This window comes from Hylobates moloch, unplaced genomic scaffold (assembly GCF_009828535.3).
Source record: "Hylobates moloch isolate HMO894 unplaced genomic scaffold, HMol_V3 SCAFFOLD_1, whole genome shotgun sequence".
Taxonomy (NCBI): domain Eukaryota; kingdom Metazoa; phylum Chordata; class Mammalia; order Primates; family Hylobatidae; genus Hylobates; species Hylobates moloch.
In genome coordinates, this window is record NW_026652276.1 from 105,053,560 (window position 1) to 105,070,370 (window position 16,811).

At 43.9% G+C, this 16,811-nt stretch overlaps 1 protein-coding gene across 5 annotated transcripts in view; it reads right to left on the minus strand.

Annotated features, from left to right (window-relative positions):
- Nucleotides 1-6: 6 nt before the first annotated feature.
- RABGEF1 (RAB guanine nucleotide exchange factor 1) overlaps nt 7-16,811 on the minus strand; it is a 72,484-nt gene continuing 55,679 nt past the window's right edge. For all 5 annotated transcript variants that reach the window (XM_032757383.2, XM_032757374.2, XM_058444314.1 and 2 more), the window contains 4 exons: nt 9,928-10,009; nt 8,013-8,145; nt 6,099-6,190; nt 7-781 (listed from right to left, as the gene is read on the minus strand). In XM_032757383.2, the coding sequence (XP_032613274.1) occupies nt 513-781; nt 6,099-6,190; nt 8,013-8,145; nt 9,928-10,009 (576 nt within the window). In that variant the 3' untranslated portion in view covers nt 7-512. The remainder of the gene's footprint in view (nt 782-6,098; nt 6,191-8,012; nt 8,146-9,927; nt 10,010-16,811) is intronic.

The window sequence follows — 16,811 nt, forward strand, 5'->3', positions numbered from 1 at the left end:
GGTGTGATGGTACATGCCTATGGTACCAGCTTCACAGCAGGCTGAGGTGAGAGGATTGCTTGAGCCCAGAAGGTCAAGGCTGCAGTGAGCTACAATTGTACCACTGCACTCCAGCCTGGGTGACAGAGTGAGACCCTGTAGTAGAATGAATGAAGGAATGAATGGGTGAATGAATGAATGAGGGGACAAATATTCAGCCTTATTAACTTATATATAATTTGCCTTATTCATGGCTGAAAAAGCCCAGCCAAGTGAAGGACTCTTCTACCCAGGACCATGAGGAGTGATGCCCAACACATGTCATCTGTTTCCGTAGGATGAACACAATCTCTGATCAAGTGCTGAGAGGCAGAGTGTCTGTACGGCCTGGTCCTTGTGCTCCCTGATGCAAAGTGAGCTTCCTCAGCCATGCTGCCTTCTCACACAGAAGCATTCACCTGTCATGGGCCTGAGTGACCTGTCACATCCCCAAAACCAACACCTTCCTAGTCCTTCTCCACAACGCCAAGAACTCACTTACTCACCAGATTGGTGAAATAGTAGCCATCCTCTCCAGTCATCAGTCGGCTTGGATTGCAGAAGCGCGTGATATACTGGATATTAGACTGAAGGCGTGGGGGGTTGCCCTTCAAAACAATGTAGATGAGGGTGGGGAGGAAGTCATCCGCTGACGCCGGCTCGTTCTTGGTGATCTTGATGGCATTGAAGATGTGCTTGCTGCACTTGGTGATGCAGGCCAACTTGTCTCGAGGCACACGCTTGGAATCCATTTCAATGATGTCTACGAAGCAGAAAAGACAGTATTTCCCAGGAGAAAAGAATCACAAAAAAGAAGCAATAGGAAAATCATGTTTCATCTCTAAAGTTATGAAGGAATCCTTATTAACCCCTTTTCCAGCAGTTAACTTAGTGTATAAATGACTTAGTAAATATGATCTCATACTCACAGAAAACAGAACCAAGAGCCAGCTACTACAGTGTGCCCTACAAGCACATTTCTCTAATCCTCAGATTATGCAATGGATACTCTTACCATGTTTTACCTGACTGTAAAGCCCACACTTTTTTTTTTTTTTTTTTGAGACTGAGTTTCACTCTTTGTTACCCAGGCTGGAGTGCAGTGGTGTTATCTATGCTCACTGCAACCTCCGCCTCCTGGCTTCAAGCGATTCTCCTGCCTCAGCCTTTAAAGTAGCTGAGATTACAGATGCCCGCCACCACGCCCAGCTACTTTTTGTATTTTTAGTAGAGACGGGGTTTCGTCATGTTGGCCAGGCTGGTCTCGAACTCTTAACCTCAGGTGATCCACCCACCTTGGCCTCCCAAAGTGCTGGGATTACAGGCGTGAGCCACTGTGCCTGGCCAGGCCCACACTTCTAATCACAATGTAAGCTGCCTCTGAGCTCCATGGAGAAGGAAGAAGTTGTCTGATGAAGAGTCTTTTTACTGCTTCTGTGCCTCTGTTACATTTTAGAATGTTTTCGACAGTCCCAATTTGCATACTGCTTTTTAGAAATGTGGCTACTACACAAAGCATCTTTGTATTGGATGTGAGAATACAAAAATTAGCCGGGTGTGGTGGTGTGTGCCTATAGCCCCAACTACTCGAAAGGCTGAGGCAGAAGGATGGCTTGAGGCCAAGAGGTTGAGGCTGCAGTGAGCTACGATCACACCACAGCACTCCAGCCTGGGCAAAAGAGCAAAATCTTGTTAAAAAAAAAAAAAATCCAGCTACTGGAATCCAACACACTTCGGTTGGCCAACACACTACAGTGGCCAAACTCTCCAGCACTTAGATCTCCACTAGCTACAGAAATCACAACATTCACACCTGCTGATTGGCAGAGGGGATCAAGCAAGGGAATAAATTTAATCTCAAAATAACATTTTACTTCTCCTAGGGAAAAATTTCACTACCCACGACTACCACTAAGTCCAAGCAGTGGGCTCTCATGATTGCCCACCCTTTTCCAACAAGCCTGGGGGACAGCAAAAGGTGCTGAAGCACGTGGTGACAGCACTGCTGGAGAGGCAGCGTGCCTCAGGGATTGCACAGCGGCCAGCAACTTGGGACATCACAAAAGAGCCAAGGCAGCTTAATTTTACACCAAATTCTTGCCACTAGCAGGAATAAACGTTTCAGACTCGGGCCAGGCGGTGGGGTATACCAAAGGGTTCTTTCAGCTCTTAGATCATCCCTGAGGTCAGCTTCCTGGGGAACCCTCCTAGGCCCATCTGCCATGAAAGACAACGTGTGGGGGACAGATGTGCTAGGCAGTGCACAGGCATTATTTTAACTTTTGAGTGCTTTTATTCCCTTTACTTATGAGGCTACTGTCTGAATTACATAATTTTTGCTGTTTTGTTTGCTTCCTTTAATCCTTTAATTCTGGGTTATAATTATTGTTACATTGATCTATTTATGTTTCTTTTTCTACTTATATGGATCTTATTCTAAGTAAGAATTGGGTAAGATTGGGTAAGATTTTTTAAAGCCATTTTTACTACCTTCATTTATCTTTAGCCTTCTACCTTTTATTGGTGATTTTTTTTCTCTCTTTTATTTAAACTACTTTCTTGTTAATCTTTATTTTTCAATGTTCTTTCATCTTGCATCCTGTTCATCTTTACTGTTGACATTTTGAAAGCGAATAAAAAGTGAATTATGTTTTATCTGGATGTGTGTGTGGCTGCTGTTGCCATAAGGCAGGGCTGGGGTGGAAAAAGGGAGAGAAGGGAAGGAAAAGGAGAATAAAGAAAGACAAACACCCCCAGGGATCTCTTCCACATGCTTCATCCTGCAGAGACCCCTTCCTAGCATCCTCTGGCCTGAAGGAAGTCTTCGTGGAACTCTGGATTCCCATCCTGGTGTGTGATTCCATGATTTGCACTGCTTCAAAGTCTCAACTAGGAGATATGCAAGAAGAAAGCAACACACAGGAAACTCACTACTGTCTAATAATTTCCCTCCCCAGCCTGCCTGCTGTGATTTACTCTTCAGAGCCCTGCATAATTGCCCTATGTCTTCTCCCAGGGCTCTGCCTTCTCATGAATAGGAAACACAGAGCTGAGTGTGCGCTCCATCTCTGCTGGATCCAGGTGTCCAGGCTTATCTTTAATGGAGTTGTGAAAACAAAGGCTATACCTCCAGGTCATGGCTTCTCAACATGGACACTCCTGACATTTGGGGTTGAATAATTCTTTGTTGTAGGGAATCATCCTGTTCATCACAGAATGTTTAGTAGAATCCTTGGCCTCTACCCACTAGGTGTTAATAGTACTCCCACAGCTGTGACATTTTAAAATGTCTCTAGGCCTGGCTCAGTGGCTCACACCTGTAACACGGAGGTGAGTCTAGGAGTTCAAGAACAGCCAAGGAAACATGATGAAACTCTGTCTCTACAGAATGTGAACAAAAATTAGCTGGGTGTAGTGGCACATGCCTGTGGTCTCAGCTACCAGGAGGCTGAGGCAGAAGGATCGCTGGAGCCTGTGAGGTCAAGGCTGCAGTGAGCCATGATCGTGCCACTGCACTCCAGCCTGGGTGACAGAGAGATCCTGTCTCAAAAATAACTAACTAACTAAATAAATAAATAAGTCTCCAGATGTTGTCCAATGTCTTCGGGGGATCACTGGTGCCTGGCTAAGAACCACTGCCCCCATAGCCACACAGAAGTCATGGCAGGCAGAGCCAAATGGGAAAGAGTGTCTGTCAACAGATGAATGGATAAAGAAAACGTGGCACACATACACAGTGGAGTACTATTCAGCCATATCAAAGAATAGGATCCAGTCATTTGCAACAACATGGATGAAACAGGAGGATATTATGTTAAGTGAAATAAGCCAGGCACAGAAAGACAACCATCACATGTTCTCACTCATTGGTGAGAGTTAAAAAATTAAAACAATTGAAGAATGTTTTACCAGAAGGATGGTTACTAGAGGCTGGGAAGGGTAGTGCGGGGCATGGGGGATAGTGGGGATGGCCAAGGGGTACCTGAAAAGTTAGAAAGAATGAATAAGACCTAGTATTTGCTAGTACGACAGGGGAACTATAGTCAAAAGTAATTTAATTGTACATTAAAAAGTAATTAAGAGAATATAACAGGATTGTCTGTAACATAAAAGCTAAATGCTTCAGAGGATGAACCCCATTTCCCCTAAGGTAATTACCAGTCATTATCTGCCTGGATCAAAATAGCTCATGGAACTCATAAATATATACACCTATTATGTACACATAAAAATTAAAAATTAAACAAAACAGAAAGAAGGGGAAACTTCCACCATCAGCCACAGGCCCTGACCCTCTCCTTGTCCTAAACTCTTGGAGCTAAGAGGAGCTGATGATGGGACTCTCTGGTCCCCTTCCTGGGATGACACACTCTTCCTTTCAGAAGTCCTGAAGAGTGTTCGACCTCAGGGCAGAGGACTTGATGACTCTCAAAATTGTATGCAGTTCTCTTCAACAGACCTCATATTTGTTACTTGTCAGCCCAGAACATGAGCCTCCTGCCCTAGAAGAACGTGACCCACACTGTGTAACTTAACGGGCAGCCTCTCCTATCGAGTCCCACTATTCATGGAACACAGCTATGCTTCCCTGATCCCTTGGGCCACCCACCTCTACTTTCACCACTGATGGGTCACACAAACACTCGCTACCAGCTGTCGCCCCAATGAACCATGCCCTACCTGGGTGAAAGAGGCCAGGAAGGCCGGGGACTTCCCTATCAGCAACAGGCCGTAAAGGCTATGTTGGCTTGGACAAAACTCCCATGGAACACTCTAAATGTAAACCAGCTGATCTTGAACTTTCTAGTAAGAGTCAGGAAAAACATAAGTCCCAGGTCCATATTCAGGCTTTTAGAAGGCCTCCACTTTCAACCTCTTATGAGGTTCCCCAAGCAAAAGGTACAGGGGGTGGAGTAGTCATGACCTATGCCATAGCCTAGCAGAAAAGCTTGCAAGAAAAAAAAACAATAGTATTGACCTGGGCCACTTGGATTCTACCTTCAGAACTTGCACAGGAAATTACAGAAACCAGTAATTTACTTAAAAACAGGAGTTGACATGTGAAGACACACAAAGAGAAGCAGAACCCAAGAAAGTGGAAGAATCACGTCAGCAGAGAATGCCTGGAGCAGACCCTCTTGCCGTTGTAGAGGCAGTAAGATAGCCCACTCCCTGGAGGACCCTTGGGGCTAGGGTCCTGAAAGACATCGCCTCCTTTATAACCCTGATAATACCTTAAGCAACCCTCCATTTCTTCTGTAGCTTCAGTGAGTCTCTGGTTCCTGTAACAAAAGGAGCCTACTCGATGGCCAGCCTCCAACACTACTAATATCAGTTGACCTACTTCCTTTCCAGTAGAATTTCATTAACAATGTCTACATGAACAAGCCTTTCCAAGGCCTCTTTCTAATAAAGGAGACACTGGCCAAAGTTGAACATGCCTTCGTTAAGATTTTTTTTTTAAATTTAAATGTTTGTGTTGCACTCTTGCTGGGTCATTCCCATGAATGAGAAACAAACCTTATTAGGAGGCTGGACCTGTCTAGAACGGCAGTGCCACATCAATTTGGGGCACTTCATTTATTTCCTGATGAAACGGAAAAATAACTCACAGTGCTTCTCTAACAACCAGTCAGAGGCATCATTTTACTATGTTACTCCAGTGTGGGGACTACCTTGCCTTACCAGTTCCCTTCCTCTATCCGAAATTATTTAGAATATATAAATGCAACTGAATCTTAAGAAATTTATTCTATCATGGGAACAGTCAGCTGAATAAAAACTACATAAAAAAAGAAGTACAAAAAAAGAAAAAAAAATTTATTCTATCTGCATTTGACCTTAGTTTAGTTTAATGCCCAAGAAACGAGACCATAATCCCTGAAAATAAAGGGGTAAAAGAGTTAACTGCTCTTCTGAATGCCATCAAATTCATAAAACTAACAATCTTACAATCACTTTTACTACATTCCAATGTACCTTCGACAATCTGCATTTTACAAATGTATGATTAATATTACAGCAAAATGTTAACCTTAAGGGGAAAACATCCCAATAAAAAGGCTCTTGGTTTCACTGACCTGTGATCGCCTTCACCACCATATCAGACACTTCTGGGATGTCTTCATTAACAGGGACACACAGCATCTGAGGCGTAACCCAGCGCAGGGCTCTAAAGAGAGACAGTAAACAAGAGCTCCAAGGATGAACTGTGGCCATTCGTCTTGTCACCTCCTTCAGTTTAGGGAAAGCCTGAGGCATCACTGACCACTCAATCCCAGGCCCACACATATCACCCCTGCAAGTACTAGGAGCTCTAATGATGTGACGAAGCAGCTAGGATCCTAAAATAAGACTTCTGCATTTATCACAACAATGGAAGGCCATCTTGCTGACTGAAATGACATTACGCAGTACTACCAAGACTGAAATGCACTCGGTATCTGAAAGTGACCATTTGAGAATTGGCTGCTCCCTGTCCTCACTACCTATTGCGTTAATGTCCTTTTACACTCAGTCCTCAACTTCTTTCTTTTTTGAGATGGAGTCTCACTCTTGCCCAGGCTGGAGTGCCAATCTTGGCTCACTGCAGCCTCTGCATCCTGGGTTCAGGCAATTCTCCTGCCTCGGCCTCCCAAGCAGCTGGGACTACAGGCGCACACCTCCATGCCCAGCTAATTTCTGTACTTTTACGAGACACAGGGTTTCACCCTGTTGGCCAGGCTGGTCTCAAACTCCTGACCTCGGTGATCTGCCTGCCTTGGCCTCCCAAAGTGCTGGGATTACAGGTGTGAACCACCACACCCGGCCTCAACCCTCAACTTCTGAGGCACACTGGAGCTTGTATAGGAGGCCACGGGCAGGACCACCATGCCAGAATCACTGTGTTTCCTGGTCCACCCTAACTGCACTGCAAGTACCCTGCTGCGGGCCTCCCCTCTTGCTTGGTTACTGCTTCCGTTCTGCATCTTGGTCCAGGGCCCCTCTGGTTACTTCTGGCTCCTGACCTTGGGCTCCACATCTTCAACCTGCCCAGTATCAACTCCTCACTTCAGCTGTGAAACTTCCAATACAGATCTAGCAAGTACCAGCCCCTTGTCTGGAACCTGGGACTCCGAGTCCCCTCTCCCCTTAAAACACCTCATCAGCTCAGCCTTGGCCGTGTTCTCACACTTGGATGGTCTTTTCCTCAATGTTCACAGCAACCGGAGTACAGAGGGCTGGGGCTCACCCCAGTGAGCCTGGAAGACTGGGTGCTGTGGGAAATGTCATCAATCCAATGCTAGTGAAAGATGTGACTGGGGAATGGTGAAAAATGCGCACCCCTGAGAGGAATGAGGAAAGAGGACATCTACTGACTTGTTATTTTTTTGAGAAGGAGTCTTGCTCTGTTGCCCAGGCTGGAGTGTGGTGGCACGATCTCGGCTCACTGCAACCTCCGCCTCCTGGATTCAAGCCATTCTCATGCCTTAGCCTCCCAAGTAGCTGGGATCACAGGCATGCGCCACCATGCCTGGCTAATTTTTGTATTTTTAGTAGAGACGGGGTTTTACCATGTTGCCCAGGCTGGTCTTGAACTCCTGGCCTCAAGTGATCCACCCACCTCAGCCTCCCAAAGTGCTCAGATTACAGGTATGAGCCACCAGGCCCAGCCGACATCCCCTGCCTTGATACGGATAGTCATAGCTTCCTGCTTGAGGAAATGGTAATGGACCAAGAACACAGTCCCCCTATTCCTTCGAAATTTCAGGGACTGAAAACAATCTCAAACACCAAACACAACTCTTACCAAAAGCTGCCCTGAGGGAGATGGATAGGTGAGGTCACCACATTCCTCATCTTTCTGACACAACAGAGCTGCTTCCACTCTAAGGAAGCAGGAACATGAGCTATTGCTTTCCCTTAAGGTTTGAAACACAGGTGCCTTATTTTCCCCCAGTGTGTTCTTCCATTAGAAGGTACTAACTATAAAGCAAAACAAAATAAGCAACTACCTGATTCTCTTTTGAATGGCAAGATCTTTCTTCTCATCATCAGTAGTTTCTGGACAGAACACGTGTTTATAGAGACGAGTCATGATGTACTTTTCAATCTGATCCATTATCTTCTCGACTCTTTCTGGAGGCACTGAAATAACCAGACAGAGAAAAGATCAAGATATATATATATTTTCTTTCTTTTTTTTTTTTTTTTTTTTTTTTTTGCAAACAGAGTCTGGCTCTGTTGCCCAGGTTGGAGTGCAGCAGCATGACCCTGGCTCACTGAAATCTCCACCTCCTGGGCTCGAGCCATTCTCCTACCTCAGCCTCCCAAGTAGCTGGGACCACAGGCACACGCCACCAGGCCTGAATAATTTTTGTAGGTTTTTTTTGTGGAGATGGGGTTTTACCATGTTGCTCAGGCTGGTCTCGAACTCCTGGGCTCAAGCAATCTACCTGCCTCAGCCTCCTAAAGTACTAGGTTTATAGGTGTGAGCCAGAATGCCCGGCCAAGGGTATATTTTCATAGCACTTTCTACACAGCAAAAAACTAATTTACTAGAAATAAATTAAACACACTCAGAACAAAAGTATAAGAATGTTATATTTAAAAATATGCTTAAAAAAAAAACTTACCAGCCAGGCGCGGTGGCTCTACTCCTGTAATCTCAGCACTTTGGGAGGCTGAGGCAGGTGGATCACCTGAGATCAGGAGTTCAAGACCAGCCTGGCCAACATGGTGAAATCTCCTTTCTACTAAAAATACAAAAATTAGCTGGGTGTGGTGGCACGCACCTGTAATCCCAGCCACTCGGGGGCTGAGACAGGAGAATCACTTGAACCTGGGAGGCAGAGTTGCAGTGAGCTGAGGTCACACCACTGTACTCCAGCTTTGGCGACAGAGTGATATTCTGTCTCGACAAAAACACACACACAAAAAAAATCTTCTTTCAACTGTTGGGCTGCCTTCCACAGCATCCTCAGTTCTAACTGAAGTTGTCTGGCAGGACCTAACAGTGTACACTCTGCCAAATGGGGAGACTTCAGTAAGGTCACTCCCTGTCCTACATTACAAAGGCATTTGCAACTCCCAAGACTGACGAATGCTGATGAAACTTATCCTTTCATTTTTCTGAGGTTTACCATAACACCTTAGAGCTCTCTGAGGTATACAAATGGAGATTTCTCTGATACACACATGTGCTAAGTACATCCTAAAGTCTAATATCAGTAGAGGTTGAATCCATAAAGAATCCCTAAAAACTTGAAGCTTTTTTTTTTTAAACTATTAATACAATAACTCACCAAAATGGTGATTCCAAGATGGGAAATTCATTTAGCAAAGCCTTCCAAGAAGTTTTTTTCTTTCTCTCTCTTTCTTTTTTGGAGACAGAGTCTCGATCTGTTGCCCAGGCTGGAGTACAGTGGCACAATCTCAGCTCACTGCAACCTCCGCCTACGGGTTCAAGCAATTCTTGTGCCTCGGCCTCCCGAGTAGCTGGGATTAGAGGTGCATCACAACACCCGGCTACTTTTTGTATTTTTAATAGAGGCGGGGTTTCACAATGTTGGCCAGGCTGGTCTCGAACTCCTGGCCTAATGTGATCCACCTGCTTTAGCCTCCCAAAGTGCTGGGATTACAGGCATGAGCTACTGAGCCAGGGCCTAAGATGTTTTCATCTGCTCCACCCCTGCCCCTAATGGAGTTATTAAATGTTACTCAATAAATTATCCAATTGCTCCTGGAAAGATACACATGGTACAGTTCAAAGGCACTGCTAAGTATAAGACCAGTTCCCAGAATGTCCGTGAGGTTACAGGATGAAGTCTACAAACCAGCCAGACTATCAGAGACAGAAAGAAATTGCTAAGAGACTGAGCAGTCATCCCTGTGCAATACCCGCAATCTCTCAATGGCTAACAGTGTTACCTTTCCCACGAGTTTGCATCCTTTCGGCCACATTGTGGTAGAAATCCTGAGCACACTCTGACTGTTCTTCAATGCTTAGATCCTGAAACAGAGAGACAAAGAGGCTGCTTGTAGCTGAACAAAGTGCAGAAGCACAGCTCTACATTCTAAGAACTTTCCAAAAGCCACTCCTTTTACTGGTAGTAAGCCTAAAAGTACTCACAGGTTATATTAATCCTGCAGGAGAGTAAAACCTATCCATTAATATTATTTCCAATATCCACTGTTACCGGACTTTTCCTTAGTTCAGCCAAAGACGGGATCTTTGTCCGTCTAACGGCCACAAAAATTTAGGCTCGCAGACGGTTTGAATGGTGAGTAAGACAGGGTTTTATTAGGTGAAAAGGAAGAAAAAGGGGAATCAGAGACTCTCACAAGGCCAGAGTCCCTGCTAGAGTGCTTCCTGTCAGCAGCTAGAATCCTGGGCTCCACACAGAAAGAAGAGGGGCCAGGCTCCTCCCTGCTACAAATGGTGCAAACTTCCCAAAGCTCCACCCCAGGGCACAGGCCGGCTGGAGTTTTTCCGGGGACCCTTCCCACCTAGCGGTCTCACCATGACCATCTCATTCTTTTTGCTATATCTACATATTCTTAAATAGATTTAATGCATGTTTTGATAATTTACATATTTTATGGACATTTCTATTTATCTAATCCACTATCATTTTTGGTGGCTTTATAACATTGCATTATATTAACTGACTTATTCGACTCTCCTCTACCACTGTGCATTTGAGTTGCTTCTCCTCTTTCACTGTTGTGCACTGTAGCTATAAATAATTTTGTAAGGACTATCTTCTTTTGGGTTACTTCTCTGTGATACATTTCCAAAAGTGGCATTAACCGCTTAATATGAATAAACAACATTATAGCGCTAAGTGTCTATTGCTAGCCACACTCCTCAGAAACTCAGTGCACACTGTCATTAACCACGTGTATGCACTTATTTCCCCATGGCCCTTACAACGTTGGGCTTGATAATTTGTATTTGGTTTTACTGATTTTATAGATGTAATATATGTATTTGTTTCTCACTTTCTGCCAAAGAATATTTAAAGTCTACTTAAAAGATAAATGCAGTTTAGCATAAGAGACTAGAAAATAAAAAGAATAACAAATAACTGTAATCTCATTGCTCTGGGAGGTTGAGGCTAGAGGATCGATTGAGCCTAGGAGTTTGAGGCCAGCCTGGGAAACATAGTGAGAACCCATCTCAAGAAAGAAAAGAAAAGAGAAGAGAAGAGGAAAGAAAGAAAGGGGAGAGAAAGGAGAGAAAGGAAAGAAAGAGAAAGAAAGAAATTTTAAAAATTTTTTAACAATAACAAGTAAAAAAAAAAAAAAATTAAACATGGACAGAGACCTAAAGCAGAGCCACAGATGACAAGACAGAAATGTTTTCCTGGAAGATGTCTAAATTAGTCAAGAGTCAGCCCATACATCTGTCTCTAACTAAACTTTTTAGCAACCATCACTAAGATGAAAACAGTTACATAATTCAGGGTTCAAAAGATGAAAGCAAACCAATCCTTCAGGTGAAATTCTGACACCAAAATCAAAAATTTCTCCCAAGGGTTCTCACAAGGATGTCACAGTAGAAGAGCATGAATAAGGCCGAGAACAAACCCCCAGGACTCGCTGTCACAGACCTCATCTACACAGCCCAATGACATCACAGGCCAAGGGCCAATATATCCTGTGGAAGCCCGCAGCAGTCTGACCGTCTGGCTTAACTCTAAAAGGATGGCATGACTCTCAGGGTCAGGAGCAGTCACCTCGTTCCCTCAGTAAAAATGGCCAAGCACTCATGGCACTTTGTAATCACCTTGACTGCAGCCCTTGTTACTGTCAACTAGTTACCCATATACATGCAATTTGGTTGAATTAAAATTGATCCCTCATCTATAAAAGCCTAGGTACTACCTTTAGTAAAGTTCAGATATTTCACTATATTCAGCCCTTATTTATATTCATGACTTCCCACTGTTTTTTTATCACACAGATTTTTAAAAAGTTAATACTATTAAGCCTTTTATCTGGTCATTAAAAACAATTCCTTTGGCCAGGCGCAGTGGCTCATGCCTGTAAATTCCAGCACTTTGGGAGGCCGAGGCGGGTGGATCACCTGAGGTCAGGAGTTCAAGACCAGCCGGCCAAAATGGCAAAACCCCGTTTCTACTAATAATACAAAAATTACCTGGGCATGCTAGTGCACACCTGTAATCCCAGCTACTCGGGAGGCTGAGGCAGGAGAATCACTTGAACCCTGGAAGCAGAGGCTGCAGTGAGCCGAGATCACACCATTGCACTCCAGCCCAGGCGACAGAGTGAGACTACGACTCAAGACAAACAAATTCCTTTTTTTTTTTTTTTTTAAGTTTTAGATTTCATTCCTCTTTTTATTTAACTTTTTTAAATATATAGAGACAAGGTCTCACTGTGTTGCCCAGGCTGGTCTTAAACTCCTGGGTTCAAGTGATCCTTCTGCTTTGACCTCCCAAAGTGCTGGGATTACAGGTGTGAGCCACCGCGCCTGGACAAAACAATTTTTTGATAGTTCAATTTTAGCTCCTCTCTACAGCTGAAATACATATCCCCATCCACGTTCTATTTTTTTCCCCCCCGAGATAAGAGTCTCACTCTCTTGCCCAGGCTGGAATGCAATGGTGTGATCTCACTGCAACCTCTGCCTCCTGGGTTCAAGCGATTCTCCTGCCTCAGCCTCCCAAGTAGCTGGGATTAAAGGCCTGCACCACCACACCCAGCTAATTTTTTTTTTTTGAGGCCATGGGGAGGAGGTTCCAGGTTCCTGGGATGACAGAGTCCCACCTGGTCTGGCCCCAGCTAGACGGTCTACTTTCCTTTCTGGAAGTGACGTGTGTGGCCCTGCCCTGTCCCACTGCCCAAAGTACAGATGCTGAAATAATCCATTTGCCAAAACTGCTGGATAAAGAGCTTAAGTCACGCTGCTGGCCATTTTGCTGCAGTCTTTATGCAAAGAGCTACTTGGTTGTTTCTCTTTTCTTCACCTTTTTCTTTCTTTCCTTTTTTTTTTTTTTTTTCTGAGACAGAGTCTCGCTCTGTCACCCAGGCTGGAGTGCAATGGCGGGATCTCAGCTCACTGCAATCTCTGCCTCCCGGTTCAAGCGATTCTCCTGCCTCAGCCTCCCGAGTAGCTAGGATTACTGGCACCGGCCACCACGCCCGGTTAATTTTTGTATTTTCAGTAGAGACAGTTTCACCATGATGGCCAGGCTGGTCTTGAACTCCTGGCCTCAAGTGATCCGGCTGCCTCGGCCTCCCAAAGTGCTGGTATTAAAGGCATGAGCCACCATACCAAGCTCATATCCTAATCTACTTTCTTCTCAATATTTTCATGTTTAGCTCTTTGATTTGGCTGAAATGTAAGGTGCGTGGTATGAAACACATAACTAAAATAAACTTTATACAAGCCTATCTGTCATCATCAGCAGTTAGTAAAGCATGGCCTTATTCCCTCTCACCCTCCCAGTTGTCATATAACTTGCTCCTGAGAAATGAAATCTATTTCTGAAATATCTGGTTTATTTCACTGTTCTATATTTTCATTTTTTACCCAAATCTCATCTAGGTGTGAAGACTTAAATTTCAGAATATATTTAAAAGTCTGCTGGATTTAGAAGCCTCCCTGCTTCACAAATTCTTGCTTTTTACCGCCTCACAAAAAAACATATGGTATATGTGTTTTCTTGTTTTTCTAGAATAATGAAACACTGTAATTTAAATGATATTTTAAGTGTTTATACTGACCTGCAAAGTTTGTTTGTTTGTTTGTTTTGAGATGGAGTCCCAATCTGTCGCCCAGGCTTGAGTGCAGTTGCGCGATCTTGGCCCACTGAAACCTCTGCCTCCCAGGTTCAAGCGATTCTCCTGCCTCAGCCTCCTGAGTAGCTGGGAATACATGTGTGTGCCACCACACCTGGCTAATTTTTGTATTTTTAGTAGACATGGGGTTTCACCATGTTGTCTTCGCTGGTCTCGAACTCCTAACCTCAAGTGATCCGCCCGCCTTGGCTTCCCAAAGTGCTGGGATCACAGGCATAAGCCACCACACCTGGCCACCATCCAACTTTTAATTCTTTGAATGAACTTCTAATTTGCCACATTAAATTCTCAATATTTAACATTCTTTATTGCTGTTGTCTTTAAACATTACTTTTTTTTTTTTTTCCAACAGTCTCACTCTGTCACCCAGGCTGGAGTGCAGTGGCACCATCTCGGCTCCCTGCAACCTCCACCTCCCAGGTTCAAGCAATTCTCCTGCCTCAGCCTCCCGAGTGGCTGGGATTACAGCTGCCCGTCACTACGCCCAGCTAATTTTTTGTATTTTTCATAGTAGAGATGGGGTTTCACCATGTTGGACAGGCTGGTCTTGAACTCCTGACCTCGTGATTCACCCGCCCTAGCCTCCCAAAGTGCTGGGATTACTGGCGTAAGCGACAGCACCTGGCCTAAAATTACTATTTTTAAAAAAATGCTAGACTGTTTAATTTTTTTATCACTAGTATGTACACTGTAAGTAAATTCTGTGGACTTATCTTGCCATGTTGCTGTATCTGTACTTCTATTACTGTTCTGTTTTCCCTTAGATTTTCTTGATAAGATTTTTTCCTGAATTTCCTAAAAATTACATTTGTATTCATTCTAAAAGCACTCATTACTCATTACATGATTAGTAGAACTCAAGCCACTGTACCAATTCTATAAAAAGATCAAGAAAATGCTCAGATGGCTATTTAAATGGGAAGACTGAATGCACTCATTATAATATTCTATAATTACAAACAAGAAGGACAAAGTACCATGGGGCATACCGTCAGTCTCACTTTTTCTTACTGGAGCTGTCTCCTTCTCTAGATAGGTACGGTGGCAGCAGCAGTAAGTGTGCTTATTTTATACTAACGCCTGTGGTGAGATGGTGGTGACCAGATCTTCCTAGCAATGCTCACCAGAAAGGTTATCATCTTCCTGTTCTGCGGTGTGAACCCAAGTAGATCCAGAACTACTCTATGAGAAAAATCCTGAAGCTACCCACCCTACCAACCCCCAGTTGACTGTGAAAGCAGGATGAGCCTCGATCTGAGCATGCTCCACAGGTCAAATGTGTGGGTTTTCATTACCACCACCCCAAACCTCCATTTCCAGTTCTCCAAGGAGACTTCCATCTAGCCCTCATCTATGAATTGATGAAATATATTTACATTATACATTCTCCAAGTTATATCTCTGTACTAAATTAGATCACCAGACAAATACATCCATGGACTACACTTCAGGTCTGCTGGAGATATTTTTTCAGAGAACTAGTTTTAGTTTTAAGCCTGGACTTTTTGTTTTGTTTTTTTTTTTAATCTTTTTAGACAAGAGTCTTGCTGTGTTGCCCAGGCTGGTGTGCAGAGGTGCCATCTCAGCTCACTGCAACCTCTGCTTCCCAGGTTCATGGGCCTCAGCCTCCCTTGTAACTGGGATTACAAGCGAGTGCCATAGCACCAGCTAATTTTTGTAGAGACAGGGTTTTGTCATGTTGAACAGGCTGGTCTCAAACTCCTGGCCTCAAGTGATCTATCTGCCTGCCTCCAAAGTGCGGGGATTATAGGCATGAGCCACTGCACCCAGCCTATGCCTGGACTTCTATGTAGGTAATCACAGTAGTAGCTATGTGAAGAACATGTCTGTAACAACATCTTTATAAGCTCCAAGTATCATCAAATTATGACTCTGTTCTCTCACTCTTATTTTAAATTAATTTTGTAAATCTCAAATCCTTTCAATAAGCAGAATGGGTCTAGATAACAAAACGACTACCATTATGGAGTGTGAGATGAGATTTTTTTTTTTTTCTTGAGATAGAGTTTCACTCTTGTCACCCAGGTGTGATCACCCATCTTGTCACCCATCACACAACGGTGCGATCTTGGTTCACTGCAATCTCTACCTCCTGGGTTCAAGCAATTCTCCTGCCTTGGCCTCCCAAGTAGCTGGGATTACAGGCATCCGCCACCATGCCCAGTTTATTTTTGTATTTTTGGTAGAGACAGGGTTTCACCACGTTGGCCAGGCTGGTCTCAAACTCCTGACCTCAGGTGATCCGCCCGCCTCGGCCTCCCAAAGTGCTGAGACTATAAGCATGAGCCACCGCGACTGGCCAAGATGAGTTTTTTTTTAACTATTAAACTCTCAAGTCTAACTTTATTATGGTTAACATTTTAACTGATAACTGAATTTTCCTTTATGCTGCTATAATTTAACTTGTTGTTTTATTTATTATTATTTTTTCAGAAATGGCATTTCACTACATTGCCCAGGATGGAGTGTAGTAGCTATTGACAGACGTAATTGTAGCTCACTGCAGCCTCACATTCCTAGGGTCAAGCAATCCTCCTGCCTCAGCCTCCTCCTGGGTAGGGGGGACAGCAGGTACACACTGCAGTGCCCAAATCTATCCTTCTAGTTCAAGTATTCTCTGCAAAAGCTTATCCATTCAATCTTTTTAGGCAGTTTACACATGGTTTTACACCTTTCATTTGCACCAAATTTTAGCACTTAACTTAGAAGAAACTATATTCATTCTTGTGATTATTATTACAGGTTTGAGCATTCCTAACCCAAAAATAAAAAATCTGAAATGCTCAAAAATCCCAAATTTGTCAGTGTCGACATGACACCACAAGTGGGAAATTCCACACCTGGCCTCATGTGATGATGGGCTGGAGTCAAAAAGCAGCCAAAACTGTTACATGCCCAAAACTGCTTAAAATGTGGTATAAAATTACCTTCAGGCTATGTATGTAAGGTATATATACAACAAA